We start from the raw sequence: 27,610 nt of genomic DNA on the forward strand, positions 1-27,610 counted from the left end.
CCCACCCGCAACCTGACACTGACAAATCCACCAAACACCCCCCCTTGCCCCCAGAGTAATTTGCCGTGAGGCGGTCTGCAGGAGAGAGAGGGACTCCCCCCCACACACACACGCACCCCAGCGACGAGGGTCTCACCTGCGAGCAGGAAGGTGATAAGGCAAGTTTCCTTGGGCATGTAGAGCTTGAGGCGGGAGCCGCTGAACACGTACTCCACCACGGCCTCCGAGCGGCCGGCCCGCTGCAGGAAGGGCAGAAACTGCTTGGCCTTCTGGGTGTCCTGCAGGGAGAGAGAAGAAGAGGGGGGGCTCAGCGGCAGTCTGGCACAGGCCCCCCCCCCAGGGCCAAGCCCCCCAGCCCTGCACCCCTGCTCTGCCAGATGCATGGCGGATGACAGGCTCTGGCGTGCCCAGTCGCCCGGGGGTACTGGATCCCGGGGTCCTGGCTCAGCACCGGACGGGGTCCCTTTGGGCCAGACCAGGGGCAGCGGCACAAGGGGGTCTCCCAGCAGGCAGAAGAGGGAGAGCCCAGCCAACCGGGCTGTCTAGATCAGCTTGCCCTGCGCCAGTCGCTGTCCAGGGCTTCCAGGGACCCTTCTGAATGCCAAGCAGCTGTTCCCCCGCGGCTCGGAAGCCACGGCTCTTCCCGAGCAAGGCTCAGCTTTCTTGGGGGGCACAGGGACCACTTCGCTTTCCACGGAACCCTCTCCCCCCTCCCCACACAAATAGGCATGGCTCCTCGCAGTTGGAGGGCCAGGTTTTAACTGCTTCCGCAGCTCCTAGCAACAAGTTCCCGAGGCTGTAAGGAGCTGCCCTCAAGGGATGGAACAGAGAGTTCAACGAAGGAACGTAGAAGCATAGAATTTTAGGGCTAGGGGGAACCCCAGGGGTTCTCTAGTCCAACCCTTCAAGGCAGGAAGCACAGCTGAATCACAGCGCGCCAGCCCCCCGCTCCAGGGCCTGGCAAGGCCTGATTGGCTGTGGCACCGAGGGAGGCTGCCTTTGCCAGTCCCACCCAGACGCCCAAGAAGGAGAAGAGGGGCAAAGATGCGGAGGGAACGTTCTATCCTATGTGGCAGACTTGTAAAAGGGTAAAAGAGTACTGGGAAATAATCCATAATGAAATGAAAAAAGTGTTTAAAAGTACTTTTCCAAACAAACCAGAGTCCTTTTCGTTGGGGATAATTCAGACAAAAATTCCCAGGTGTCAGAAAAGGTTATTTACATATGCCACTACTGCAGCCCGTGTTTTGTTAGCCCCCAAATGGAAGAAGAATGGCAACTTAAACTGATGGAATATGCGCAGCTTGCAGACTTAACACATAGAATAAGACAACAAGAAGAACATACGTTTAAAGAAGATTGGAAAACATTTATTGAAATACATGGGAGATAACTGTGTACACCAGAAAACGGTGGCGGCGTTAAGATAAATTCAACAGTGCAAGTAAGTTTTGATGGATATAATAATGGAATAGTGAATGGTGTAGTTTTTGTAAAATATGCAGGGATTTATGATACGTAAAATGAACCATGGAAAGAGAAGAAGGGAAGTAATTGATATTTTAAGGATGTTTAAATGAGTATTTTAAATTGTAAATCAGAAAATTCAATAATACACGCACACACACACACACACACACACACACACACACACTATGAGTATGAAAGCAAGAGCACCCCAAATTCAGGGGCCGGGCTGGGACTTGGAAAGGCCTCATCCAGCCTGGCTCTGCGCACTGGCTGGCTTGGGGACTTAAGGATAAACTGCAGCTCAAACTCTGCAGCCTGGACTGTTACCCACAAAGATGGAGAGTCACCAGCGGCTGATTTATTCCCCCCCCCAATGTGTGTGTGTGTGAGAGAGAGTGATGGGGGGGGCAGAGCGCCTCAGCTCCACAGCCAGCCAGGTGGCCTTTTATTTTGCTCTCGCCTTAATTGAGAAAAATGAACTGCACAGGGGCAGCCAAGGAGGAGAAACTTGCTGCAGCCAAGGAAACTTTGCCGAGCGCCTGCCTCCCGCTCACCCCGGAGCTGCCTGACTAGACTAGCAAAGCACGTGGGGGGGGGGACGGGGAGGCAGCAAAGCCATCGATTGCCCGCCTCTCTCCAGCAGCTGAGGCCAGGCACTGAAGAGGAGCAGGAGGAGGAGAAGGCAGCCGCTGGGCTGGCCGGCAGGGAGGCCAGGATTCGATGGGGAGGGAGGAGGAGGAGGAGGAACCAAGGGGGAGCCTGCAGGATCAGGCCCATGGCCCATCTAGTCCAGCGTTCTCACAGCAGCCAGCCAGATGCCCCCAAGGGAAAGCTGCAAGCGGGGTCTGAGTGCGAGAGCAACGGTCCCCTCCTGTGGTTTCCAGCAACTGGCCTCCAACTGGGGAGGCAGGGCCGCGCCATCCTGGAAAGGAGCCATCGAGGAGGAGGAGGAGGAGGAGGAGGAGGAGGAGGAGGAAGGCAAGCCTGGAGGGTGGGCCGATCTTTCTTAAGGGGACATTTCTTAAGATCCAGGGAGGGGCCGGACTATATTTTTTTGGGGGGGAGGGGTTATTTGCCCCACAAATAACCCAGAGATGCATTTTTCGCTCCATAAGACGCACTTTTTTCCTCTCAAAATCTAAGGGGAAATGTCCTTGCATCTTATGGAGCGAATGTGTGGTCCCTGGGGGGGGGGGGGGAACCCGGGCTTCCCCCACCAGCCCCGACCTGCTCTTTGGGGCTAGGGCTGGGGCTGGAGGAAAGCCAGGCTTCCCCCCACCACCAGCCCCACAAGCTCGGGGAGCAGCGGGAAGGCTGCTCCTTTCGCTGAAGCCTTTCCTTTCGCCTCTCCTTTTGCTGAAGCTAGGAGAGTCCTGCTCTCCTGGCTTCAGCGAAAGGAACCCGAAGCCTCCGGAGCGTAGCGGGAACTCCCACTGCGCTCCGGAGACTTCGGGTTGCCTTCACTCAAGGCAAAGGCAATGTGGGAGAGCGAAAGCTGCGCAGCACCCCTTCAGCAAAGCGGGAGGAGAAGTGGAAGGGGCTCCATTTCTCCTGCCGCTTTGCTGAAGGGGCGCTGTGCAGAGAGGGGGAGATTTTTCTTCTTCTTGTTCTCCCCCTCTAAAACAAGGTGCGTCCTATGGTCGGGTGCGTCCTAGAGTGCGAAAATTATGGTAAATTAAAAACACACATTCTACTCATGTAAAAACACGCTGATTCCCTGTCCATCTGCGGGCCGGATTTAGAAGGCGATTGGGCCAGATCCGGCCCCCAGGCCTTAGTTTGCCAACCCATGGACTATATCAGGGGTCTCCAATCTAAGGCCCATGGCTCGCAGAGGTCATTTGACTGGCTCACGAGCCACCCCCGAATCGAGCTGCCCGCACGCGCGCAGCGCAGAGACTCACTTCTGTGGCGCCAAAAATTGCGTCTGCGCAGACACAGGCACCGAAAACCATGGGCACACATGCACAGAAGCCAAAAATTGTGGGGGGTGGGGTGCGCAATTCGGCCCACGGAGGGATCTCCGCGGGACCAATCCGGCCCAGGCAAGATAAACCTTGCCGACCCCTGAGCTATATGGACAAGCTGGGAGGTGGGCAGAGAAGGGCAAACCAGAGGATGCAGGGTCTGGAAACCAGGCCTGATGAGGAACGGTTGAAGGAGCTGGGCTTGTTTCGCCTGGATAAGGAGAGGCTAATAAGAGCTCTGATATAATCACCAGATAGCTTAAGGGCTGCCACATGGAAAATGGAGCACATTTATTTTTTCCTGCTCTGGAGGGCGGGGCCTGAACCTGTGGATTCAAATGGCAAGGAAGGAGACTAAACATCAGGAAGAACTTTTTGACAGTTTATATCTCTTTGACAGTAGAACGGAGCTGGTAGACTCTCCTTCCTTGGAGGTTTTCAAGTAGAGGTTGGGTGGCCGTCCGTCATGGATGCTGTAGGTGAGATTCCTGCATTGCCGGGGGTTGGACTAGATGACCCCTGGGGTACCAGCCCTATGATTCTTCGATTCAGATTCTCGGCCGAGAAGGAGAGAGCAAGACGGAGAGAAGCCGGGGACAGCTGCTATTATTTCAAAACCTCCCCAGCGTTAATTATCTCTGAATGGAAAGGAAATTATGCATAAATAGAATGGAGAAAAATAGAATCATAACTCTACTTTTATGTGAAGCGTTGCCAATTATGCAAAATTATGCAAGGACTTTGTGGAAGGACAGCCAGGCGGGTGCGGAGAACGAGCTCCCCCCCCCAACCCCGTCACTCCGCGATTGTGGCTCTTGCAAGCCCCATAATGGGACGCAGCGCTGGAAGCGGGAAGGGAAGCGGACGCAGATTTGTCTTACATGACTTAAATTATTTAGTAAATTACTCCCGAGCAGGATTACATGCCTTGGAGGGGAGAGGGATCAGCCAAGACAGGCAGCGGAAGGAGAAGGTGGAGGCGAAGGACAGCAGTCCAGGGTTTCTCTTGCAAGCCTCGGGGGCTCGGCCCCTGATTTGGGGGGGGGGGGGCAGCGGCATTGATAGGGCTCAGAGGCCCCCTCTCTCTTTCTCTCTTCCTGGCAGGCGGTGCAAACGTGCTCAGCTGCAAGGCGAACGTGGCGCATTTAATCAGATGCCTCCAGGCACCGGCCGGAATTAGATCACTTGCCCGCCGCGCAGGTTTCGAACCGCTTAGCCGCAGCCGCCTCATCTGCACAGCCAAGCTGCTCAAATGCAATCAAGGTGCCTTAATGAGGAGGCGCAGGAGACCAGGAGGGGGGCAGAGGGGGGGCCAGAGGCGGCATCCGCAGCTCCGTCGCCAGCTCTGCGGCCTGGCAGGCTCCGCTCAGAGAATCCTTTCGGCAGAGGGCACGGGGCCCAGAGAGGAGGGCTGCCCACCCTTTCGGCTCATCCCTCCAGTCACCTGCCCGCCGGTCACCTTCCCCAAGGGCCCGGGAGGAGGTGAGGATGCCAGGGCTGAGCCAGGGCTGCCAGGGATCCTGCCTGGCAAAGGCTCAGAGCCGCCGAGGGAACCGGCAGCAGAGGCAGGAGCGTCTTGGCCCGGGCGGCACCATCTGCGGCTGCAAGCGAGGGCACGCCTGGCACAGAAAGCAAAAGGCGAAACAAGTCCAGCTCCATGCGGCGGTGAGAAGGAGATAAGGCAGGGCTGCTGGATCAGGCCCAGGGCCCGTCTCGTCCACCATCCTGTTCTCACAGTCGCCAGCCAGGTGCCCGTTCTGCCCACCTGTGATTCTCAGCCGCTGGGATTCAGAGGAATAATCTCTCTAGCAACCCTGGCTGGCAGCCGTCGATGGCCCTCTCCTTCTCCATGAAATTGTCTGATTCTCTTTTAGAGCCATCCAAGCTGGTCGCCGTCCCTGCCTCTTGTGGGAAGGAGTTCCACAGGTTAATCTGCACTGCACAAAGAAGTTCTTTCTTTTCTCTGTCTTGAATCCAGCTTCGTTGGACGTCTATGAGTCCCAGGGCTATGAGAGAGGAAGGAAACCCTTTTCTCTCTCCACTTTCTCCAGGCCAGGCAGTTTCTATCACGTTGCCTCTTCCTCGCCTCTTCTCTAAACTGCAAAGTCCCAAACCCTGGGACCTTTCTTCACAGGGCAGTCCCACCCCCACCCCCCCACCCCGATCAATTTGGGTGTCCTTTCGTGAATCTTTTCCAACTCAGCAATAGTCCTTTCAAGGCGAGTCAACCGGCATGGGATTCCAGAGCCTTTTCTAACGGTGCCATGATATTGGCGGTTTTATTTTCAATTCTCTTCCTGATGCTCCCCAGCGTGGAATTTGCCTTTTCCCAACTGCAGCACCTTCACGGAGCTATCTGCTGCAATCGCCAGGTGTCGTCCCTGGTGTGTCAGTGCCACCGAGCGTATATGTGAAATTAAGATATATATTTTTGCTCCAACACGCATCACTTCACAAGGATTTACTGCCCATCCACTCTGTTTGGAAAGGTCCTCTTGGCAGCTCTTGGCAATCTCTTTTTGTTCCAACAACCTGGAACGATCCGCTGTCATCAGCAAACCTGGTCACCTCCCTGCTCCTCACTCTAGATCCTGCAGGAACAAAGCTCAGGGCCCAACGGCAGTCCTTGGGGGACCCCACTTCCCACTCCTCTCCCTTTGGAGAACCGTCTAGTTATTCCCGCTGTCTGCTCCCGGAAGCTTTGCCCATTCCTTTTCTAAAATGATTTTAATTTGATTTTAGAAAATATAAACTTACAACAAAGTCAATTAAAAATCCGTATGAAGAGATTGCTCTGAATCACAAGACTCCCCCCCCCCCCATCCAGGGGTCCTCATGTCAATAATTACAACTGCATATCAATCCTTTATCCCCATTTCTTATCCATCTAAATTGTCCATAGTTTTTGTCACTTTACAAGTGTGATTAAAATCCTGCTTACAATGGTCTCCTAATTATAATTTTTCCATCTGCTTACAATGGTCTCCTAATTATAATTTCCCCCCATTCTCTTTTTAATGTTCTTGTCTTCTTGGTCCCTGAGCTTCCCAGTTGATTTGGCCATTTCGGCCGAGTCCATCAACTTGGTTTGCCGTTCTTCCCTGGTCGGGAATGTTTCTTCCTTCCATCTCTGGGATAATAACATCTGTGCGGCGGTTGCCACATACATGCAAAGAAGCGTTGCCCATTCCTGACCCGCAAGAGGCTCTCTTCCTCTCTTTCCTCGACTTTCTCAGGAGCCTGTGGCAAGGCTGCTTGCAGAGAGCACTGTGAAACTTCCAAGGACGCTGTGGCAACCAGACCCTCCCATCGCCAGTGGGTCCAGCTCCCCGCAAGGATGCTGATCTCGGCAGCCCAAGTCCAGAAGCAACGCAAATGTCCCCACGGAGTGCTGGCTGGATCTGGAAGGGCAGTTTTGCTCCTGAGGTGCTGAATTTGCAGCTGCGTGGAGAACTTTTCCTGTCTTCTCAGTCGGGGGGACAACGGATGCTGAGGAGGCTTCCCTCCTGGTGGCGTCAGGTCGATGGCTGATGAAAAGCCTATTGCTTTCCCAGCATGCATCTCTCTCTTTCTCTCTCTCTCCCCACCACGGGTAGGCAACCTAAAGCCCGGGGGCTGAATGTGGCCCAATCGCCTTCTAAATCTGGCCTGTGGACAGTCTGGGAATCAGTGTATTTTTACACGAGTAGAATGTTTCTTTTTATTTAAAAAGCATCTCTGGGTTATTTGTGGGGCCTGCCTGGTGTTTTTACATGAGTAGAAGGTGTGCTTTTGTTTAAAATGCATCTCTGGATTATTTGTGGGGCATAGGAATTCGTTCTTTTTTCCTCCCAAAATACAGTCCGGCCCCCCACAAGGTCTGAGGGATAGTGGACCGGCCCCCTGCTGAAAAAGTTTGCTGGCCCCTGCTCTACACACACACACCACCCTTTCCATTTCTCTTTCAGAACCAAGCAGGGCTGCTGAGTTTCACTTTGGGGGTCTTTGCTTGGAGGGGGGAAAGGGCACGGGAAACGGCCTGACCCCTCGGGAGATTCTGGAGACAGGCACTGGGCACGTGGGGAGAAGGGGAGAGAGAGAACGAGAACAAACACCTCCCAAAGGCGACCATCAGCCTTGCCTTTGGCCAAGCTGCATCCATGAAGCTCCGTGGAAGCTGCCGGCCTGGGAAGGGAGGGAGGGAGGCAGACGCCCACTTCCAGGCCAAGACCAAGCGCCTTTCCAAAGCTGTCACCTGGAGGGCTGAGAACGGGACTCTGGAGATCCCAGTGGAAAACCTAGGCCTCTCCCTCCTCTCTACTCAGGCAGAGTTTCTAAGAGGGAGCTCAGTCAGGAGAGCAGGAGACTCTGAATCTCAGGGTCACGGGCAAAAAGATTCCCACATTGCAGCGGGTTGGACTAGATGGCCTTCGTGGTCCCTCCCAACTCTACAATTCTACGGTTCTACACATTGCCCTTCTTTTTTAAACAAAAACCAAGCACGCAAGGACACTGATGGGATCTGCTTCTCTGCCTTCCTTACCCCAGAGATGTCGGCCACCCGGTGGATCGGGACCTCCTTTTTGCTGTGCAGTCCTTTCCCGTTCTTTATCGCCCTGTTTTTTGGGGGGAAGCAATCAGATGGTCAAAGGAGGCGGAGGGGCAGGCCAGGAGGAGCCCCCTTCTGCTTCTGAGGGGCTTGTTGACCCCGAGAAGCAGCCCTGGGCCCAGAAGCCTGGATCTCCCTCAAAGGGCTTCTCCCTCCGTACCTGGAGCAGGGAGACTCAGAAGCAGCCAGAAATTCCTCCTGGCCTTAATGGCACACAAGACTGAAATGAAAAACATGCAATGAGCAGTTCTGTTCTCTTGAAAATGATGCGTCGTCTCCTGCAACTTTGCAGGAACATGGGGCGCCCCAGCCCTGGCCCCAGGCAAAAGACCACCCCACCTCCAAAAGGCTCCCCAACTCTGGGCATCAGAGGGTTTTGAAAAACCTTCCTTGGAGGTTTTTAAGCAGCGGTGGGATGGCCACCTGTAAGCGATGCTTTGGCTGTGATTCCTGCATTCAGAGGCCCAGTTAGTCCAGCGTCTTGCTCTCAACAATTGCCTCTGCAAGACCAGGAAGGAGGATCCGGGCACAAGAGCAGCCCTCTCCCCTCCTGTGGTTTCCGGAAAATGATGGGGGGGGGGAGAGAGCATAGCAACCCTGACAATAATAAATAATAATAATAACAATTTTTTATTTATACCCCACCCTTCCCGGTTCAGGAAAGCCAGGCTCAGGGTGGCTAACACCAATTTTAAAACACTTAATTGATGCTACAAAAAAACCAGCATAAAATATGGTATGAAACGTGAATAACAATAAAATCAAAAATTAGTTTAGGGGGAAAATCCATCCAATAAACATTAGATGATCACCAGGGCTAGCTGGCTAAATTAGTCCTCTTTGGGCCAGCAAGGAGGCCAGGGGAGAATTAGCTGTGGGATCCCAGAGTGGGAAATCTTCATAAAAAGGGGAGGGGGAGGGAAGGAAGGGGAATAAAAGATCAGGCTAAGTTCAAATTGAAAGCCAGGCGGAATAGCTCTGTCTTACAGGCCCGGCGGAAGGAGGTTAAATCCTGCAGGGCCCTGGTCTCTTGTGACAGAACGTTCCACCAAGTCGGAGCCATCACTGAGAAGGCCCTGGCCCTGGGGGAGGATAGTCTGACTTCCTTAGGGCCCGGGACCTCTAGTGGCCCCCAGAACCCCCTCCTCCTCTCTGAATTTGCCTCCTCCTCTTCTAAAGCCACCCAAGTTGGTGGCCATCCCTGCCTCTGCGGTTCAACTCTGTGCCTCCTTCGACCTGCCCCAAATGGTCCCACGTTTGGCTTCCTGGGACATCCACGAGTCCTGGTGTGATGAGGCAAAGAGAGAAACTTCTGCCCCCCTCCCTGCCTTGATGCACCTTCCTCCTGTAGCTCTCCTGCCCCACAGAGCCCCCCCTTCTCCTAAGAGAGGCTCCCCAAGAGCTCTCCCCTCTCTTGCAGGAGCACCATCTCAGGAATCTTTGAGAGGGGGTGGAGAAGAGCAGAGGGATTTCCAATTTGCAGGCAGGCTGTTCCTCCCACAGCTTCTCCACAATCACGGCCAGCTGCTAACCTTTTCCTTTTAATTGCATTTCCCTCTTCCTATCAAGCCTCCCTGAAGCAGAGGAGCTGCCGCCGCCGCCTGCTTGCAATCTGAAAGGCGCCATCAGGCTCTGAGACGAGCAGCCCCCCCTCCTGCCCCCCCCCCCAGAAACAGACACACACACACACAATCCCCTCCGTCCTCCTTGCTCTCTGCTGCACCTTGGGGTCCTCCAAAAGGAAGACCGTTCCGGTGGGAAGAGCTGTTTGGACAAAAGGACTCCCTTGGAGGGCGAACGACTCTCCTTCCTTGGAGGGCTTTAAGCAGAGGACAGGTGGCCCCCTCTTGCGAATTCTTCCGCTGCGATTCCTGCATTGTGTGGGGGGGGGGTTGGGCTGGATGACCTCGGGGGTCCCTTCAAAGCATACAGACCCAAGATTCTATGGCCTCCTTCACTGGCTGTTCTTCAGCAAAGGTCAAGCAGCCCTCTGCCAAGGGATTCTTCCGCTCCGATTCCTGCCTTGCAGGGGGCTGGACTAGATGACCCCCGTGGCCCCTTCCAGCTCTATAATCCTCCGAGCCCGGCTCTCCCTCGGCTCCCGCTGGGCCCGCTCAATGGCTGCTCCCGTGCCGGGGCCTGCCGTTTGTTCAGCCGAGCCGAGGCGCACAAAACACTCCGGCGGGAGCGCCAGGGATCCCGCCGGGCCTTTGTGGAGAAGTCATTGAGCGGGCTGCTCTGTTGCGGAGGGCTGGCCGGCCGGCCTGCTGAATCCGGCCGCGGATAAATGGGGCACCGGCAGCCGGCTGCTGGCAGGAAGCCAGCCGGCACAATGCTGGCTTTGGGGAGGGAGGGCATTCGTGCTGGCCGGCCTTCCTGTCTTTAGGAATACTGGACAAGAAAATGTACTTAAGAAGGGGCAGCAGAGACGTCATCTCAAGAGGGAAGGGGGAGAGAGGCAAGGTGACAGTTAAGGGCAGCCAGCTGCAGCAGGATGAGGCCCGAGGGGCCCTCTTCTCACAGCGGCCAGCCAGGAGCCCCGATGGAAGAAGCCTGCATGCAGGATCCAAGCACAGGAACAGCTCGCTCCCTCCTCTGCCCGGAGGTCCAGCAGAGGCCGGCCACAGCCAACGCTGAGCTCATTTGGGCAGCTTTTGTGCCAACCGCATTGCTCGCATCCCGGGCTGCTTTGCTCTGTGGTCGTCTTCCTCTGCCAGGAGGAAGGGAAGGCGCACGAGGTCTGTGGGGGCAGCAGGATAGAGCCCTGGGGTGGGGCACAGAGAGCGGGCGGCTGAGCGACCAGGGCAAACCTTCCACCGACCATCCCAGTTGCCCGAGACCCATGCGCTCTTCGCACGCTCTGACTGAGGTCCAAAAACTTGCTCATTCACAATGCTCAGGCGCAAAGTGAGGCTCTCAGGATTCGGTGCTGAAAATGGCAGGAGGGAAGAGCTGCTCTTGTGCTCAGATAATGCTTGCAGGTTTCCCATAATGCAGGCGTGTCCAAAGTCCATTTCAGGGGTCTAATCCGTACGTTTCCGAGCACAATTCAAAGTGTTGGTACTGACCTTTAAAGCCCTAAACGGCCTCGGTCCAGTATACCTGAAGGAGCGTCTCCACCCCCATCGTTCTGCCCGGACACTGAGGTCCAGCGCCGAGGGCCTTCTGGCGGTTCCCTCAGTGCGAGAAGCAAAGCTACAGGGAACCAGGCAGAGGGCCTTCTCGGTGGTGGCGCCCGCCCTGTGGAACGCCTTCCCACCAGATGTCAAGGAAATAAACAACTACCAAACTTTTAGAAGACATCTGAAGATAGTCCTGTTTAGGGAAGCTTTTACTGTTTGACGGACTATTGTATTTTAATATTTTGTTGGAAGCCACCCAGAGTGGCTAGGGAAACCCAGCCAGATGGGTGGGGTAAAAATAATAATAATAATATATTATTATTATTATTATTATTATTATTATTATTATTATTATTTAATCTGGCCCTTGTGGCAGTATTGTTCTGGGGCAAAATCCTTAAAAAAGCTCTAATCCTAAAAAACTTAAATCCTAAAAAAAGCTCAGCCACCTTGGTCGACCCTTACACATGTTCACTTCATCAAATTTGAGCACTGTTGCCATAATGGGAAGATGGCTGCCCACTGGGAGAATAGGAGGCTGGACTAGAGGGGCATCACGTTGGCACCAGGAGGCCCGACACCGCTCTGGCCACAGGAAGGCCAAACTCCAAAATGCTGAGCAAGTGCTTTTGCCTTCCTGCATCAGGCTGGCAGCCTGGCCCACAGAGGAGCCAAGAGGGCCTCATCCTGCCCCTCGCCCGGCCCCGCCCTGGCTGCTCAGCAGCTGGGCTCCTCCTCCCACCCCTCACGTCTGGCTGGCTGGCAAGGGGGCTCCACTCTCTCCTGCTCCCCTCCCCTCCCCCTGCGGGAGGAACATCCGTCAGGGCTGGACCCACGCTGCGTGGTGCCGGCCTGGTAATTGGCTTCGCGGTCCCACCCGCTCCCCAGACCAGCCGTGCCGCTTTGCCGCCTTTGCTCTTTTCCGCGCTCGGCTGAGGCGCCCGCTTCTCTGCTGCAGGCTTGCAAGTTTTCAGCCCAGCTGTCAGCGAAAAGGCTCGGCTAATTGGTGGCCGACAGACTCTTAATAAGGGCTGGGGGGGGGGGGAGGCGGGGAGAGATTCACGGCCCCCTCTGTGTCACTTGACAAGGACTTGCCATGCTGCTGGCTGCAAGAAGGGGCTCTCCGGCAGAGGCGGGCAAGGGGCTACGGAGGGTCCAATCTCTCCCCGCCCCCCAAAAGAGCAAAAGACAAGGCACAGCAGCTACAACTTGCCAGGCTGGTCTGAGGGGCCCCAGAGAACCCTGACGCCCACCCCACTCGCCCCTAGTCCAGCCTGCGATGCCACCCACCTACCCAGCCCTCTCCCAGGAAAAGCCAAGGGGTCCTTCTCCTGCTGCCCCACAGGAGAGGGCTCTGCTCTGCCCTCCACAGTTGCAGCCAGTCGATCCTCCTGCCCCATGGGACAGAAGAGGGCTCTGGAGTTCAAGTCCTGCTTGTGGGTTTCTTCCATAACTAGCCACTGGCCTGATCCTGCAGCCTCTCTCCTTCTGTGTCCATGCGACGTGAGCGGCCAGCAAGGAGCGCTTGGTTCAAGGAGGCCCCTCGATGGACACCCACCATTCTTGGCGGACAACTCCCAGGAGCTGGCAGACAGACGGGTGCTCAGGATGGCAGCAGGGGCCCCTGGCAGAGGATTTCCATTGCTTGTATTAGAGAATCACAGGATCCAAGGATTGTAGAGGTGGAAGGGACCCTGGAGGTCATCCAGCCTGACCCCCTGCAATGCAGGAATCTCAGCTGAAGCATCCAGGACAGACGGCCATCTAGGCTCTGCTTAAAAACCTCCAAGACAGGGCAGTCGACCAGCTTCCGAGGGAGACTGCTAGAATCTCCTTTCCCATGAAGCCATGGGAACGAGCTTGTTCCCTCTTTCATGGGGCAGCCTTTGAGGTATTGGAAGATAGCTAATCCGATCTCCTCTCGGCCTCCTCTTCGCCATGCTAAGAAGAGACTGAGCGGCCAACAGGTGGCATAAAAATAAATGACCATGCAGCGGAACAGATTTCCTGGCGCTGGGCTGCACCACATGCCCACACCCCAACCAAGCTAGCCCCACGGCTCAGGGCCTCCTCTGGCACAGCCGCCAGCCTCCCCAGCTGGCCTGCCCCAAGGAGCAACGTGGGGGAGCCTCTGCAAAGGGGACCTTTGCTCCTCGGCCTCCCAAGAGCGGCAGAATTCGCCCTCAGGCCTCCAAGGGACCTGCAACACAGCTGGTGGCCAGAACAGCCTGTCCCTGGGAAGCAGGGAGGTGTGGCCCCTCGCCAGCAGCTGGCAGCCGCCTGGGCATGGATCAGAGCCCAAAGGGGCTCCCTGCCACCCTGGGAAGCGGGTGGAAGACCCCCTGACACCCGGGCCAGGCGGGGCTGCCCCTCCCTCCACATTCCTTGTCCCATCTCCCCCCACCCCCAACCACGGAAGAAGTCCAGTGAGCGTAGCCCCATTGCCCAGCAGTCCTGAAAGGGCACCGAAAGGGGATCCGCCCTCTCTCTGCCCCCCCCCAGCCCTTTCCAGGCACTGCCTTGCTGCTCCCCCCATCGCTCCTCGGCCCCCTTCTCTCCTGCCCCCCCCCCCCACTTACCGAGCCTCGGCTGCCAGCAGCTCGTCGTAGTGCGAGGACCGCTGGTCATCGTCCTGTCGGTAGCGGATGACGGAGGCCAGGCCCTTGCTGACCAAGGCTTCGGCGATGTTGCTGCAAGAGAAAGAGGAGGAAAAGGTGTGAGTGGCGGGAGCTGGAATCACAGAATTGGAGGGGACACCCAGCAGCCATCTATCCCAACCCGTTGCAACGCAGGAATGACAGATCAAGAATCCATGACAGACGGACACCCCACCTCTGATTAAAAACCTCTGACGAAACAGAGTCCGCCTTTTTGAAGGACAGCCATTTCACTGTTCTTCCTAATGTTTAGTCTTTACAATTTGGACCCACTGGTACAGGATCTCCCCTCTGGAGCGGGAGAAAACCCCTCGACCCGAACCCAATCTCTACCATGCCAAGTGATTCACTCTGCAGAGACCAGGACTGACCACCCCCCTCCCTCCCTGCGAGGTGGGCCTTGGGGTGCTGAGCTTATGGAGGGGCTCTGTAGCCATTCTTGAGCTCCTATACCAACGATTTAGGAACTTTCACCATGTTGAAATCATCATCATCATCATCATCATCATCTTTTATTTGTATCCCGCCCTCCCCGGCCGAGACTGGGCTCAGGGTGGCTAACATCAAATACGTAACATTGGTATAAAATCAAACAATAATTAAATTACCTCTTAAAAAAAAAAAGTCGGGATCAAACTAAGCCAAGTCTTACTGCCTCTGCAATTTTTTCTAAATGCTGAATGGAATAACACATGAATCTGACTTTTGGTGAATTTGTAAGTAAACTTTTTTTTTAAAACTTGCCAAATGCATAATGTTTTTCTATCTGAGGGAAGAGGGGAACTTTCGAAGGAACTCAAGTGATGTATTTTAAAGGTCTAACAGCCTCTGCTTCCATCCCTGCCTGCTGTGGGAGGGAGTTCCGTAGTTTAACTATGAGCTGCATCAAGAAGGACTTCCTTTCATCCGTGTCCCCATTCTCCTAGAAGCAGGGGGACCCCAAGGGGGGGGAAGGAGATCTGTGGCTAAAAGACCCCAGGATTTCTGTTCACTCTGCAGAGCCCCCCCCCCCCCGGCATCCCCTGCATGCAGGACAGGGAGGGGGGAAGCAGGGGGGGGTTCTGGTGCTTCCCTCTTTTTTTGCTGCTATTTCCCCCTTGGGAGGTGGGGTGCAGAAAAATCCTCACCTGCTCATTTTAATTTATGTATTCCCCCCCACTAAAATTTATACACTGTGTGATTATTACCGTATTTTTCGCACCATAGGACGCACCGGACAATAGGACACACCTTGTTTTAGAGGGGGGAGAACAAGAAAAAAAAAATCTCCCCCTCTCTGCCCAGCGCCCCTTCAGCGAAGTGGCAGGAGGCGCTGCACAGAGAGGGGGAGAACTTTCCCCCTCTTGTTTTCCCGCTCTAAAACAAGCTGCCGTTGAAGGTGCGTTCAAGCGGCTACCTTGGAAGCCTGGAGAGCGAGAGGGGTCGGTGTGCACTGACCCCTCTCGCTCTCCAGGCTTCAGGTTCCTTTCAACCTGCTCTTTGGGGCTGGCGGGGGGAAGCCCACCACCAGCCCCAAAGAGCAGTTCAGGGAGCAGCGGAGAGGCTCCTGCCATAGCCGCGCGTCACCTCTCCAGCCGGGAGAGGGTCGCGGGGCTATGGCGTCTTCGCTCCATAGGACGCACACACATTTCCCCTTCATTTTTGAAGGGGAAAAAGTGCATCCTATAGAGCAAAAAATACGGTATTTTAAAAACAAACTCAAAGCAGTTTACAAAACGATAAAGCAATAAAATTACTATGAAAAAAATTACAACCAAGCACGGGGGAAGTTTCAAGACTGAAACAGGTTTAAACTCCCATCAACTTTGCATGCATCGGGGTCAGGAATGCTTTGCAGAGGACGGGAAATGCATTTGCCTCATATCAAGAGGCAGGGAGTTCCACAGGGCAGGCACTTGCCAGGCTGACAGATGGATTTCCTTTGAACTATTTGAAAAGCAATTGTAACCAACAAATTACGCTAGTAGGACTACAATATGTTTTGTAAGGAGGAATGTATGAAGTGCTACAAAGTAGATAAAGAACAAAGATATTGGTTATGAGTTTTAAATGTACCAGGGAAAATAAGAAATGTATACTAAGAGATTAGATTGGAAAATTTTCAGACAGGACTGATGGAAGTCAAAAAAATTGAATAAGATATAAAAATATCTTGAATTACTGTTGAAAATGGCATGTTAAAAAAAACTAATAAAAATTTATATAAAAAGAAGGAAAAAAAGAAAGATGGATTTCCTACACTGAACGGGGATTAGCTGGCAGTGCCAGTCCTGCCAAGCTCAGCGGCCAAGCAGGCACATGTGGAGCAAGGCGATTTATTTCCCTCCACGTGGGGATGGCTTCAAAGCGAAGAATGCCAACTGCTCCAGTGCGTTTGAAGCCAGCGGCCAGGCATCAGGCTTGCGGGGCTCCCAGAGACGTGGGCACCCCTCCTCGGAGGCGCAGGCAGGGCTTGGCACTGTGGGCTCAGCTGCCAAACTCCCACAGCCCCGGCAAGGGCCTCAACCCTCCGGCTCCTCTGCCGGGAGCCTCCCTGCCTCCGCTGTGACTGGCACGAGTCCAGCGCCCGCCACATCCCAGTGCATGAAGGAGGCCCTCACGGCCGGCCTGGAGCTGCCGCTGCCTCAGGGGGGTGGGCGGGCAAGCGAAGAGCCAGAAATAGGCCGGGCAGAGATGGGGGAGAAGAGCGGGGAAGATCTGCAAAGGAGGAATCGGCTGCCAAGCGAAGCGGCAGCTGCAGAGGCACCGCGCGAAATGCCAGGCAGCCAGGAATAAGCCACCACTGCCACACCTCCTATTTCAGGCAGGCAGTTGCCGGGCACCCACGGCACGCAGAGCCCACCTTCCCTGGCAGCTGCCTCGCACCCGGCGCGGAAGAATCACGAGCGGCTCCAAGGACGTGAACGGGGTGTCCTCCCCCCACAAGGTAGCTGCAAGCAGCAGCCCCACCAGAGAGGAAAGGAAGTGCCCCCAAGGCTGCTCCTCTTTGGGAAGCTGCGCCCCCTCTCTTCTTGCCTCCTGCTGCCCCACCCAAAGCTTGTGGGGAGCTGGGAGGAGGCCGGGGGGGCTCGGGGCTTCTCCCCGGGAGAAAAAGCTGCCCGTGCCCTGTTTGCACGAGGGCAAGGAGCGCTGAGGCTCTGCTCTACGCAGGCGGCTTGGGTGCCACCCGCTGAAGTTTGGCACCTCTCGCCTTCACCAGGCGAGGTTGTCGGTTGGTGTTTCTGCTGATGCTCAGAGCCAAAGCTTGGAGGGGAAGAGGGGGGAGAAGGGCAGCCGTGGGAGGGGGCGAGGCAGCGCATGCTGGCAAGGGATCCCCATTCAGCATCTGAGCCCCGCAGGCAGCATCCGGAAGCAGCGAGGCACATCCCTGGCAGGCAGCCAGCTCTCCACAGAAGCCATGCCAGTCAGGGGAGCCACCAGGGGCTCTGTGCCCGTGAAAGGGGCTACGCTGCGCCAAGGCCAGCCGGGCACAAGCGCCAGGGAGGCAGAGGAGCCTCCTGCGTCCAATTACCAGGTGCAGGGCAACCTGCCTGCCCAGGAAGGGTGAGCCCGGTGCCCTAGGGGTAGGGGCACCTCCAAGCAAGCCTATCTCAGCTACAGCCCAGGAGCAGACCCAGTTTGGGGCTGCAAAGAGCACTGTCTGCGGGTACCAGGGCACGGAAGAGGGTGAGGAGAGGAGAAAGCGCTTCTCCCTGCTTTCTGATCTCACAGGGAGGCATTCCACCCAGTTTTACTCGAGAGAAGACCTATTCCTGGAATCACAGAATGGTGGAGCTGGAAGGGACCCCTGAGGATCACTGAGCCCAGGCATCCCCAAACTCGGCCCTCCAGATGTTTTGGGACTATGATTCCCATCATCCCTGACCACTGGTCCTGTTAGCTAGGGATGATGGGAGTTGTAGTCCCAAAACATCTGGAGGGCCAAGTTTGGGGGCACCTGATCTAGCCCAACCCCCTAAGCTAGCCACGCCCATTAATTTCAGTGGGTCTGCTCTGTGCAAAAGTGAGCTCAAATGCCACCCGGGGGGGGGTCCAACCCTCTGGGGGGCTCTGCTTGGCCCTCAGAACGCTCTCCTCGCACCCCCCGCCCTGGCCTGCATCCTGTCCTCATACGACCTCTTGCTTTTGGGCAGAGGGGCTTACATGACGCTCTGCAGGAACGCTCCTGCTGCCTAGAGGGGGAAATGGATGCTCCTGGCCCCGCCCCTTTCTGCCTCTGGCCCCGCCTCCCCCTGCCCCGCTGCTCCGAGGGGGCTCTGTCCCTGGGTGCTGCCATTCAGCATCTGGCAGGCTCTTCCCCAGAGGCAGCCGCATCTTTGCCAGATGCCAGCCAAGCGAGGCATCTAATAGGAAGAGATTTGCAGAAGAGGAGCAGCAGGGGGCGGTCTGGAGCGGCTGCCTGGGTGGGGGGAGGCAAGGAGCACAGCCAAGGCAACACCCAGGCGCTTGCAGGCTTCCCTTCCTGCCTTCTTCACGCAGCAGTTAACCTATGGAACTCCCTCCCACAGGAGGCAATGATGGCCACCAAGTGGGATAGCTTTAAAAGAGGACTGGACAGAGTCCTGGAAGAGGCTAGTAGCCAGGGCGGCTCTGCTCTGCCCTCCACAAACAGCAGAAACTATATTTCTGAACGCTGTTTTTAATTTATTTCATAAAATTTATACACTGCTCGATTGTTTTTAAAAACCCTCAAAGGGTTTTACAAAGAGATAAAACCATAAAACTGAGGGGGGTGGAATGGCAACCCTACTTTAAAACAGACCAATGTTAAAATACTAAAAGAGACTTGGAATACAGGACTTTGGATGTTCCCACCTTCGTTCCTCCCGCAGATGCGCCTGACCCGCATCTCAGCAAAAAAAGGACAGCGCTTGGAGGGGAGGTCTGCCCAATGAGCAGCTGGGGCTGCAAATCCCTTGGCAGAGACTGGCACCTTCCCTCTGCACCCCTCTGCCCAGGACGCGGCCAGAGAGAGCAGAGGCAGAGCTGCCCCTTCGAGACGCAGAGGGCAAGGGGGACCCTGGTCTCTGCCCACCTCCATTCCCATGACAATCACTCTCCCCCAATTTGCCACTGCCAGACCAGCATGGGAGGAGCTGCGACCACATTGCATGGCTCCCACACACCAAGAACGGCGGGCATCAGGGTGGCGAGGGACCCAGAAAGGCCTTCCATGCTCAGCACCGCAGAGGCGTCCTGCCACTCCCATCTTGAGGAGCGTCAGGGGGCTCCTGGGGGTCCCTTGCAGATCTGCGATGCCATGACTCTGTGATCTGGCATCAACCTTGAGGGGCACATAGGGGCAGGATGCGGCCAGGACTCTCAGGCCCCCTCTGCTCTCCGCTAACAGCTGTGCCGACCCCTCCCTCGGAAGCCCCCCTTGCACCACCTGCCAATCGGCCGATCTGCCCTTTCGCAGCTGAGGTTGGGGGTGGCAGTCAGAGGGAGAGCAGAGCGGGGGGAAGGAGACACAAATGCAACACCCCCCCCCCAAGGGACTCTTGCCACAACCAGCATGTTGAATGTACATGCAACGGTTGGCTCCATCATTTGTCGTGGTCGGAGGGCAGCAAGTGCCCGGCCCCACGGTGCCAAGATCAATGGCAGAATCATCACGTATGGTGCATCCAAGGCCTCTATGGCCCCACAAGCCATTAGGGGGCTGGGGAGGGGGGGAAGGTCCTAGTGGAGGGAAGCAGAGAGGATGCCGCCACAGATGCTGCCCAGCACGGCCTGAAAAAGCCCCGAGCTCTGCTGAAAAAGCTCCCAGGAAGGAGAGTCCATCACAGTCGGAGGGAGTCCGCTCCTCTGCCAAGCAGCTCTCACTGTCCTTCATCATGTTTAGTCAGAAGCCTCTTCCCGTTTTAACCCAATCCAAAGTGTTGGTACTGACAGCCTCAGCCCTGCATCCCTAAAGGAGCGGCTCCATCCCCATCGTTCAGCCTGGACACTGAGGTCCAGCGCTGAGGGCCTTCTGGCGGTTCCCTCCCTGCGAGAAGCGAGGCCGCAGGGAACCAGGCAGAGGGCCTTCTCGGTGGTGGCGCCCGCCCTGTGGAACGCTCGCATGTCAGATGTCAAGGAGATGAGCAATTACAGTGGTACCTTGGTTCCCGAAAGGCTTAGTTGTCAGACAAATAGGCTACCGAACGCCGCAAACCCGGAAGTAAGTGTTCCGGTTTGCAAAGGTTTTCCGGAACCCGAATGTCCGACGTGGCTTCCACGGCTCCCGATTGAGTGCTGGAAGCTCCTGCAGCCAATCGGAAGCCTCGTCTTGGTCTTCAAACAGTTTTGGGAGTCAAACAGACTCCCAGAACTGATTAAATTCAAGAACTGGATATATCATCTGAAGGCAGTCCTGTCTCAGGAAGCTTTTTAATGTTTGATGTTTTATTGTGTTTTTATATATGTTGGAAGCTGCCCAGGAACACAATTTTACGCCTATTTCCAGGGGCATTTGCAAACGCCGCCCAGCTGTTTTCCCCCTGGCCTTTGCAAAGCCAGAGCCTCCGTCGGGGTCCAGGGCAGGCTAGCCGAAGATCAAGGATCGGAGCCTGGGGCAAAGTTTGGGATCCGCAATTCCCTCCCCGCGGGATCCCAAGGCGATCCAGCCAGTCCACCCTCACCCACCCAGCTGCCTTCGGGGCTCGAAAGGTCCGGCAGCAGCTCTGGCATTTGGGGGGGGGGCGAAGGGGCCAGCACAGGTGACTCTCTCACACAAGACCCACATGAAAGCATGGGGCTGGGTGAGCGCGGATGAAAGCTGGAGAGGGAATCTTGTTAAGCTGTGAAAGAGCAGCGTTGCCCCTCAAAGGGAGGCTGAGCGAGAAGCAGCCGCAGAGAGCTCTCTGCTCTCCCACAAACGTGGAACGCAGACCCCAATTTCCTCTGGAAAATCGAGCCGGGAGGCTTTCAAAGGCAGCCTCTCTCCCCGGCTGCGCAGAATCCTCTGCCTCAAGAGCGCTTTTGACAGATCAGACGCTGGGCAAACACCCCGCAAGCAGCAAGAGGCAGGCACATCATGGGGCACCCTGGCACGGAAAGCTCTGGGGCAGGGAGGGAGAGGCCCAAACCCCACAGGGCAGGAAGGCAGGCCCAGCCCCCATCTCCGAAGCTCAGCAGGGCTTGGCCACAGGGAAGCTGCCTTACACATTGCTCCACCTGGCTCAGTGCTTCCTACACTGGTTGGCAGCAGCAGCAGCAGCTCTGCTGGGTTTCAGGCAGAGCCTCTCTCGCACTCCGACCTGGAGAAGCAGGCGCCCTCAAAGGAGGGGCTCGGCCCCTGAGCTCTGGTCTTGGGCACAGTTGAGGTCTTCTGCCTCTTCCCCACGAGTCCTGCCACTGAGCTACATCGCCAGCTGTGAGAAAGGGAGAAGATGGGCTCCACTTGCCCAGGGAAGAAGCTGTGAGGGCAGGGGAGGAGAAGCAGGGGAACCTGGTTGGCTGGGAAAAGGCCTCCTCACCTGCTACGGCGGAGAAAGCGCTCAATGGATGAGTCAACAGGAGTCACAGAATCCCAGAACTGCAGAGCTGGAAGGGACCCTGAGGGGCATCTAGCCCAACCCCCTGCAGCGCAGGACTCTTTCGCCCAAGGCGAGGCTCGAACCCACAACCCCAATAGGAAGAATCTCCTGCTTGACCAACTGAGCTGTCCCAGAAGGTTAAGTTGCCAGAAAGGCGATTCCGACTAAGTATTTAGACAAACATTCTGACAGTAAGAGCCGTTTGGCAGTGGAAGAGACAGTGGACTCTCCTTCCTTGGGGGCTTTTAAGGAGAAGCTGGATGCCCATCAGTCATGGATTTGTGAGCAGCAATTCCTGCACTGCAGAGGGTTGGGCTGGATGACCCTCGGGGGTCCCTTCTAATTCTATGATGCCTCGGCATCCACTGCCAGCTGCTGGGCACCACGTGGCCTTCTCCCCCCTGGGGCCCCTAAGTGCCCCCTGAGAAGACCTTGTGGGGCTGGGTGGGCCACCCGGGGCCCTTCTGGCGTCCTTCACAGGCCCTCCCCCCCGTACCCAGTGCCAAATTTACTTATAAGCTAGACCAAGATATAACCTAGGGCCCCACTCTCATAATAATAATAATAATAATAATAATAATAATAATTTATTATTTATACCCCGCCCATCTGGCTGGGCTTCCCCAGCCACTCTGGGCAGCTCCCAATTGAGTGTTAAAAACAATACAGCATTAAATGTTAAAAACTTCCCTAAACAGGGCTGCCTTCAGATGTCTTCTAAAAGTCAGTTAGTTGTTTATTTCCTTGACATCTGAAGGGAGGGCGTTCCACAGGGCAGGCGCCACCACTGAGAAGGCCCTCTGTCTGGTTCCCTGTAACCTAACTTCTCGCAATGAGGGAACCGCCAGAAGGCCCTCGGAGCTGGATCTCATGGGAGCCCCGCCAAAAATATACTTCTTCTTTGTTGTTGACAAAGGACAGCTGGACATAGAAAGGGCCCCATTACCTTCAGTAGCTTAAAGAAGAAGTGTTTGGATTTGATATCCCGCTTTATCACTACCCGAAGGAGTCTCAAAGCGCCTAACATTCTCCTTTCCCTTCCTCCACATCAAACCTAAATCCAGCCCTGCCCATACCCCATACTCACATGCCGCCAATGGTGACGGTGGCGCAGGTGCGCTCCGAGAAGGCGGGGGCTGTGTCTGTGGCGCTGCTGGCCGGCCGGATGTAGTCCACCGTGACATTGACCTGGAAGGAGAGGCAGGCAGAGGTGAAGGAGCAACCGGGGAGGCTCAAGGAGGGGAGACCTCGTGGCAGAGAGAAGGAGGCGCCCATGCCATGGATAGGCAGAAAGGTCTGCCCAGAGGAAGCCATCCCAGCTCAGTACCAGCCGGGCAGTTCCGCTGCTTCTGGGGCAACCGTGGACTGGGATGGGCAGGGCCAGGGAGCTGGGCAGAAGGTGGGCACTGCAGGGCTGACTCCACTTGCCGAGCCGAAGAAGCAAGAAAGGAAGAGCCAGGGAGCCTGGCAGGAAGCAAACCGTGAGAACAGGTCCCAAAAATATGACGTTAGTTATTTTGCAAATAAAGTTGAGAAAAGACGGTATAGATGAAGTAAAATATGTAGCTGCAAAAAATAGCTACGAGAAAACCATGGACAGGTGGAAACGAAGTCAATTATCTTAGCGGAATGCACATTGGAAAATGTTTCATTCAACTTTTTTCTGAAAATTGATAAATAGAATCTTAAAAAAATGTGTGAGGTTTGTTTGGGGTGAGGGCGCAGGAGGGATCTGAAAACCTCCCCACCAGAATGGCACATCAAGTTGATGGACTACACCAAAGTGGCAAAACTAACTGGGCAGCTCAGGAATCAAGAAGAGAAGAAATGTAAAAAAGAACGGCAAATGTTTATAATGTATATACAAAATCACTGTAAACAGGTTAAAGCAATAGCAGGATTTAAAACACACTTGTAACGTAACAGAAAGTATAGATAATCTGGGGAAATGAGAAAAATGGAGAAGTATTGATATGCAGTTGAAATAGAATCAATAGGATGGGGGGAAGTCAGGAGATTCAGAGTAATCTTGGTAATTAGATCTGGAAATGGTTTTGTTGTATGTTTATATTTTGGAAAATCAAATAAAGAATTATTTCACACACACACAGAAAAACCTCCCCACCTTTTAATCTGCAATCCATTGCATGGAATAGCATGCAGGGACTCCCTCGCCCTGCAAGGATGGAGGAGAGAGGAAGCGTCCATACCCATCTCCTCCTCCCCCCCCCCCCCGCCGGCTCCCTGCAAGCCTGCTCACTCCTCTGCCTTAAGGCTGGGGGTGAGAGGCCCCTTGAGCCCCCAGGCAGGCAGAGCAAGAGCAGAGGGCAGGCCGGGAGGAGCCTTGCCCCTGGCGGACACTTCCCTGCCTGCCGCCAGCAAGGAGGGCTTTGCTGCTTCGAAGGGAGCATCTGATGCGCCAGCAGGAGGCCCATCAAGGCAGCGCATGCTGCTGCAGCGAGAGCCTGCCAGGTTGTGCACAGACAAGGCGCTCGGAGGCTCAGGCAGGCAGGCAGGAGAAGGCGGGCGCTGGCCCAGGAACGGGCAAGAAGCACCAGCACCCAGGAGGAGGAGGGGGAACTGCAGGCCCAGAGGCAGAAACGCCTGAGGCTTCCCGCTTCCGCTTGATGGATTGCAAGAGCATCTGAATGCAAGAAAAGCTTGCTGGATCGGGCCCAAGGCCTGATCAGATGCCTCAATGGCCACGGAGACAGGGCAGAGCTCGGTGGTGCCATTGGGGGAAACAGGTGCAATTGCACCAAGCGCCGGATCCGTGAGCAGCCCGTCCCGTGCGCCAGGATTCTGCTTAGAGTTAGCACACCAGCTGCCCTGGGTGGCACAGAAACATCCGAGGCTAAATGGCTGAAACAGGATTTCTCCACCCTCCCGTCCTCTGAGGAATACGGGGACATTCAGGGCAGGCAGGGATAAAGCCAAGGCTGCGCTCAGACGCATCTGCAGGAGTGGGAAGTATTCACCAAAATGAGGTTTTGCTGGGTTACCTGAACTTGCTGTAACAGATGGTGGGTCAGTATCAAATGAGGACCCCCTTTCACCACCAGCACAACCATGCATGGTCAATGTGAGCAGGGAGGATGCGGGCAGGAGCTCTCCCCCAGGAACACCCTGCCTAAGCCTTTCAAGACTATCAGAACCTGCAAGAGCTGTGTGTTTTTTCCCCTTTTCCAGAAAGACACATCTGGAGGATTAGTCAAACAAAGAGCCTGACACACACATGCGCTCACTCTTTGGGAAATGGTGCGCTGCAGCCAAGTGCCGGCGCTCGGCTTCTCTGTGCAGATCAGGAACACTTCTTGGCGCATTTCATGCAAATGATCTGCATCTCGCCTCTTGACAGAAGCATTTGAAGCGGCTACATGCACAAGTTAACGGCACGGCAACGGATACCAACCCTGAAAGCATCAGAGACGAACTCAATCACTGACCCATTCATGGAAAGGCCACTAAAACGCCCAGAATAAACTGACGGAGCTTCAGAAGGATGAACGGCCCCGAGAGTTAAGTGCTGGTTGAATAGGCAGAGGGGTCAAGCCTTGCAAATGAGGTGCAAGGAGGGCAGGAGGCCTCCTTCCCTGGGAGCCCCCCTCCTCCCCAACACAGGACCTCCGCAGCCAGCGAGCCGCTCAGAGGGGTGGGACCCAGGCCCCCACCCTATCAGAATTCCCTCCTTCCCGTTTGCTTATAGCAGGCTTCCTCAACCTCAGCCCTCCAGATGTTTTTGGCCAAAACTCCCATGATCCCTAGCTAGCAGGACCAGTGGTCAGGGATGATGGGGATTGTAGTCTCAAAACATCTGGAGGGCCGAGGTTGAGGAAGCCTGGCTCATAGAATCAGAGAGCTGGGAGGGACCCCCAAGGTTCATCTAGACCACCCCCACCCCAGCAATGCAGAAATCTCAGCTGAAGCATCCATGACAGATGGCCACCCAAGCTCTGCTTAAAAACCAAGGAATGAGAACCCACCACCTCCCAAGCAAGGCCACTCCACTGCCAAACAACTCTAGCTGTCGGAAGGTTCTTCCCAAAGTCTCCAGGAAAGGGAGAGGGATGTTTCTCTTCTGAAGCCCTGCCCAGTCAATGTAGACAGTACTGAGTTTGATCGACCAACTGGCTGTATCACAGGTTCTGAGGTTTCTCTTATTGCTCCTGGTTTTCAAAAGTGCTCCTCCCCACCACTACCCTTTCCATATAGTTTCAGAAGAACTGGAAGGGGCAGAATTTACACTTGCCCAGTGAGATTGAGGGTAATGCATGGGTATTCTTCCTCTGAAGGGACGCAGGTGGCGCTGTGGTCTAAACCACTGAGCCTCTTGGGCTTGCCAATCGGAAGGTCGGTGGTTCAAATCTGTGCGACGGGGGGAGCTCCAGTTGCTCTGTCCCAGCTCCTGCCAACCTAGTAGTTTGAAAGCATGCCAGAGCAAGTAGATAAATAGGTACCACTGTGGCGGGAAGGAGAACAGCATTTCTGTGCACTCTGGCTTCCATCACGGTGTCCCGTTGCACCGGAAGCGGTTTAGTCCTGCTGGCCACACTGTCTGCGGACAAACGCCGGCTTCCTCGGCCTGAAAGTGAAATGAACGCCGAAACCCCGTGGTCGCCTTAGACTGGACTTTACCGTCCAGGGGTCCTTTACCTTTTTTTACATCTTCTTCTAAACTCTTTTTCCTGGTTGCATGGCTTGGGGGGGGGGGCTGTATCCCATAGCTGCCAGAGAATAAACTGGCAGTCTTAGCTGAACTGTAGTAAGAAAGGGAGAGAGGAGCCACGAGGTCTTTGTTCAAGACACTTTCTCCAGGAAAGACCCCCAACGGGGAGACTGGCCACAGCAGTTTCAAGGCTGTCGTGTGCAGGGTGAGATCTCAAAGAGGGGTCACCCATGTGAGCCCCCATCGCACGTCATGTCTGTAGGCACCTTTGTAACGCGGAGCTGGTCTGCCAAAGGGCCTGGTGCCCGAAGCCAGCTCCCCACAGATCGCCCGTTCTTCCGGTAGAATTCAACTAACGTCTAATGAAATCGCTTGGAAGCGTTGTGTGCAAACACACTTTCCGTGTTGGGGGGCAGAGAAGCCACCCCACAAGGTGGTCCCACGGGAAGGAAAGAACTTGGCCCTGCGCAGAAAGCGGCCACAAGCCGCTGCGGCCTCGGGGCTTGAGGGGCTTGGAAGCCGGCACTCCAGGCAGGTGGGTCACAGGTGTTTGCAAGCAAACAAGGACTCTTCAAGCGAATGGTGGGAGGTGGAGGGTTTCAAGAGCTACTCATGCGCTGCCAGGAGGAACACCAGCTACTGATGCATCATCGCATGCATACATGCATGCACGCGCACACACAGCGCCTCTCTCTCTCTCTCTCTCTCTCTCTCTCTCTCTCTCCGCCTTCCGGATTCATCCCTCCAGCTCCACAGGCTCCCTGCCACCCGAGGGGAGGCAGAGACAGGCAACCTTCAAGCCCATCAAGGCCAAGAGAGCGCCTTTAAAGCCCTTTCAAAGTGTCTGGTCTCTTACAAGCCCTGCTTTGCGATGAGCATAACAATGCAAAAAGGTGATGCCGACTCAAGCGGATCACACTCTCTCTCTCTCTCTCATGCGTGGCAACCTCATCATATTCCGCTAGCTGCGCAGAAAGGAGCTTCTGCCAAGAGAAAGCCAATTAAGGGTAAGGGGTTAAAGCAATTCCTGGCAGGGAAACTATTGCCATGACAAGCAGGCAGGGGAAAGAGGCGACCCTGATTCCACAAGGCGGGTTTGGGAATCAAAATGGCCATGGGGCCACCCAGCTCCTCAGCAAGGACAGAGATGGTCAGGGCAGCCCAGCCCCCCCCCCCCGGCCCCTTTCTTCACCTCCCCGAGAGTGGGAAAGAGAAGGAAGTCTGGTGGCATCTCCACTGAACTCCCCGGCTGAGGCTCACCTTCCAGGAGCAAGCACCAGCCAAGTGGGGCCAGATCACCAAACCCATCAGAAGATGTGGGTGGATGAGGCCCATGGCCCCTCCAGTCCAGCTTCCTGCTCTCACACTGGCCAGCCAGATTCCCCAAAGGGAAACAAGCAGGATCCGAACACGAGAGCAACACTCTCCCCTCTTGCGGTTTCCAGAAACTGGGGTGCAGAAACATTGGTAAGACGCTTGATCCCCGAGGAAGGAACTGAGGCTAAATGCAAGACAAGCCACAGGGCCCCACCCAAAGAGATTTGAAATCTGGGGAGGGGGTGCAGGGCTGGGTTCTCGGCTCAGTGCTCACTCCCCTAACCACCATGCAAAACCAGCGCA

General features: G+C 55.5%; 1 protein-coding gene across 1 annotated transcript in view; it reads right to left on the reverse strand.

The window, feature by feature from the left end:
* The window catches only part of SND1 (staphylococcal nuclease and tudor domain containing 1), a 225,672-nt gene that overhangs the window by 97,053 nt on the left and 101,009 nt on the right, over nucleotides 1-27,610 (reverse strand). The window contains exons 12-15 of the mRNA XM_081022732.1: nucleotides 22,412-22,512; nucleotides 13,727-13,837; nucleotides 7,960-8,032; nucleotides 137-278 (exon numbers count right to left, since the gene is read on the reverse strand). Coding sequence (XP_080878858.1) covers nucleotides 137-278; nucleotides 7,960-8,032; nucleotides 13,727-13,837; nucleotides 22,412-22,512 — 427 coding nt within the window. The remainder of the gene's footprint in view (nucleotides 1-136; nucleotides 279-7,959; nucleotides 8,033-13,726; nucleotides 13,838-22,411; nucleotides 22,513-27,610) is intronic.

This window comes from Podarcis pityusensis (genome assembly GCF_964106645.2).
Source record: "Podarcis pityusensis genome assembly, chromosome: 10".
In the NCBI taxonomy this organism is placed as follows: domain Eukaryota; kingdom Metazoa; phylum Chordata; class Lepidosauria; order Squamata; family Lacertidae; genus Podarcis; species Podarcis pityusensis.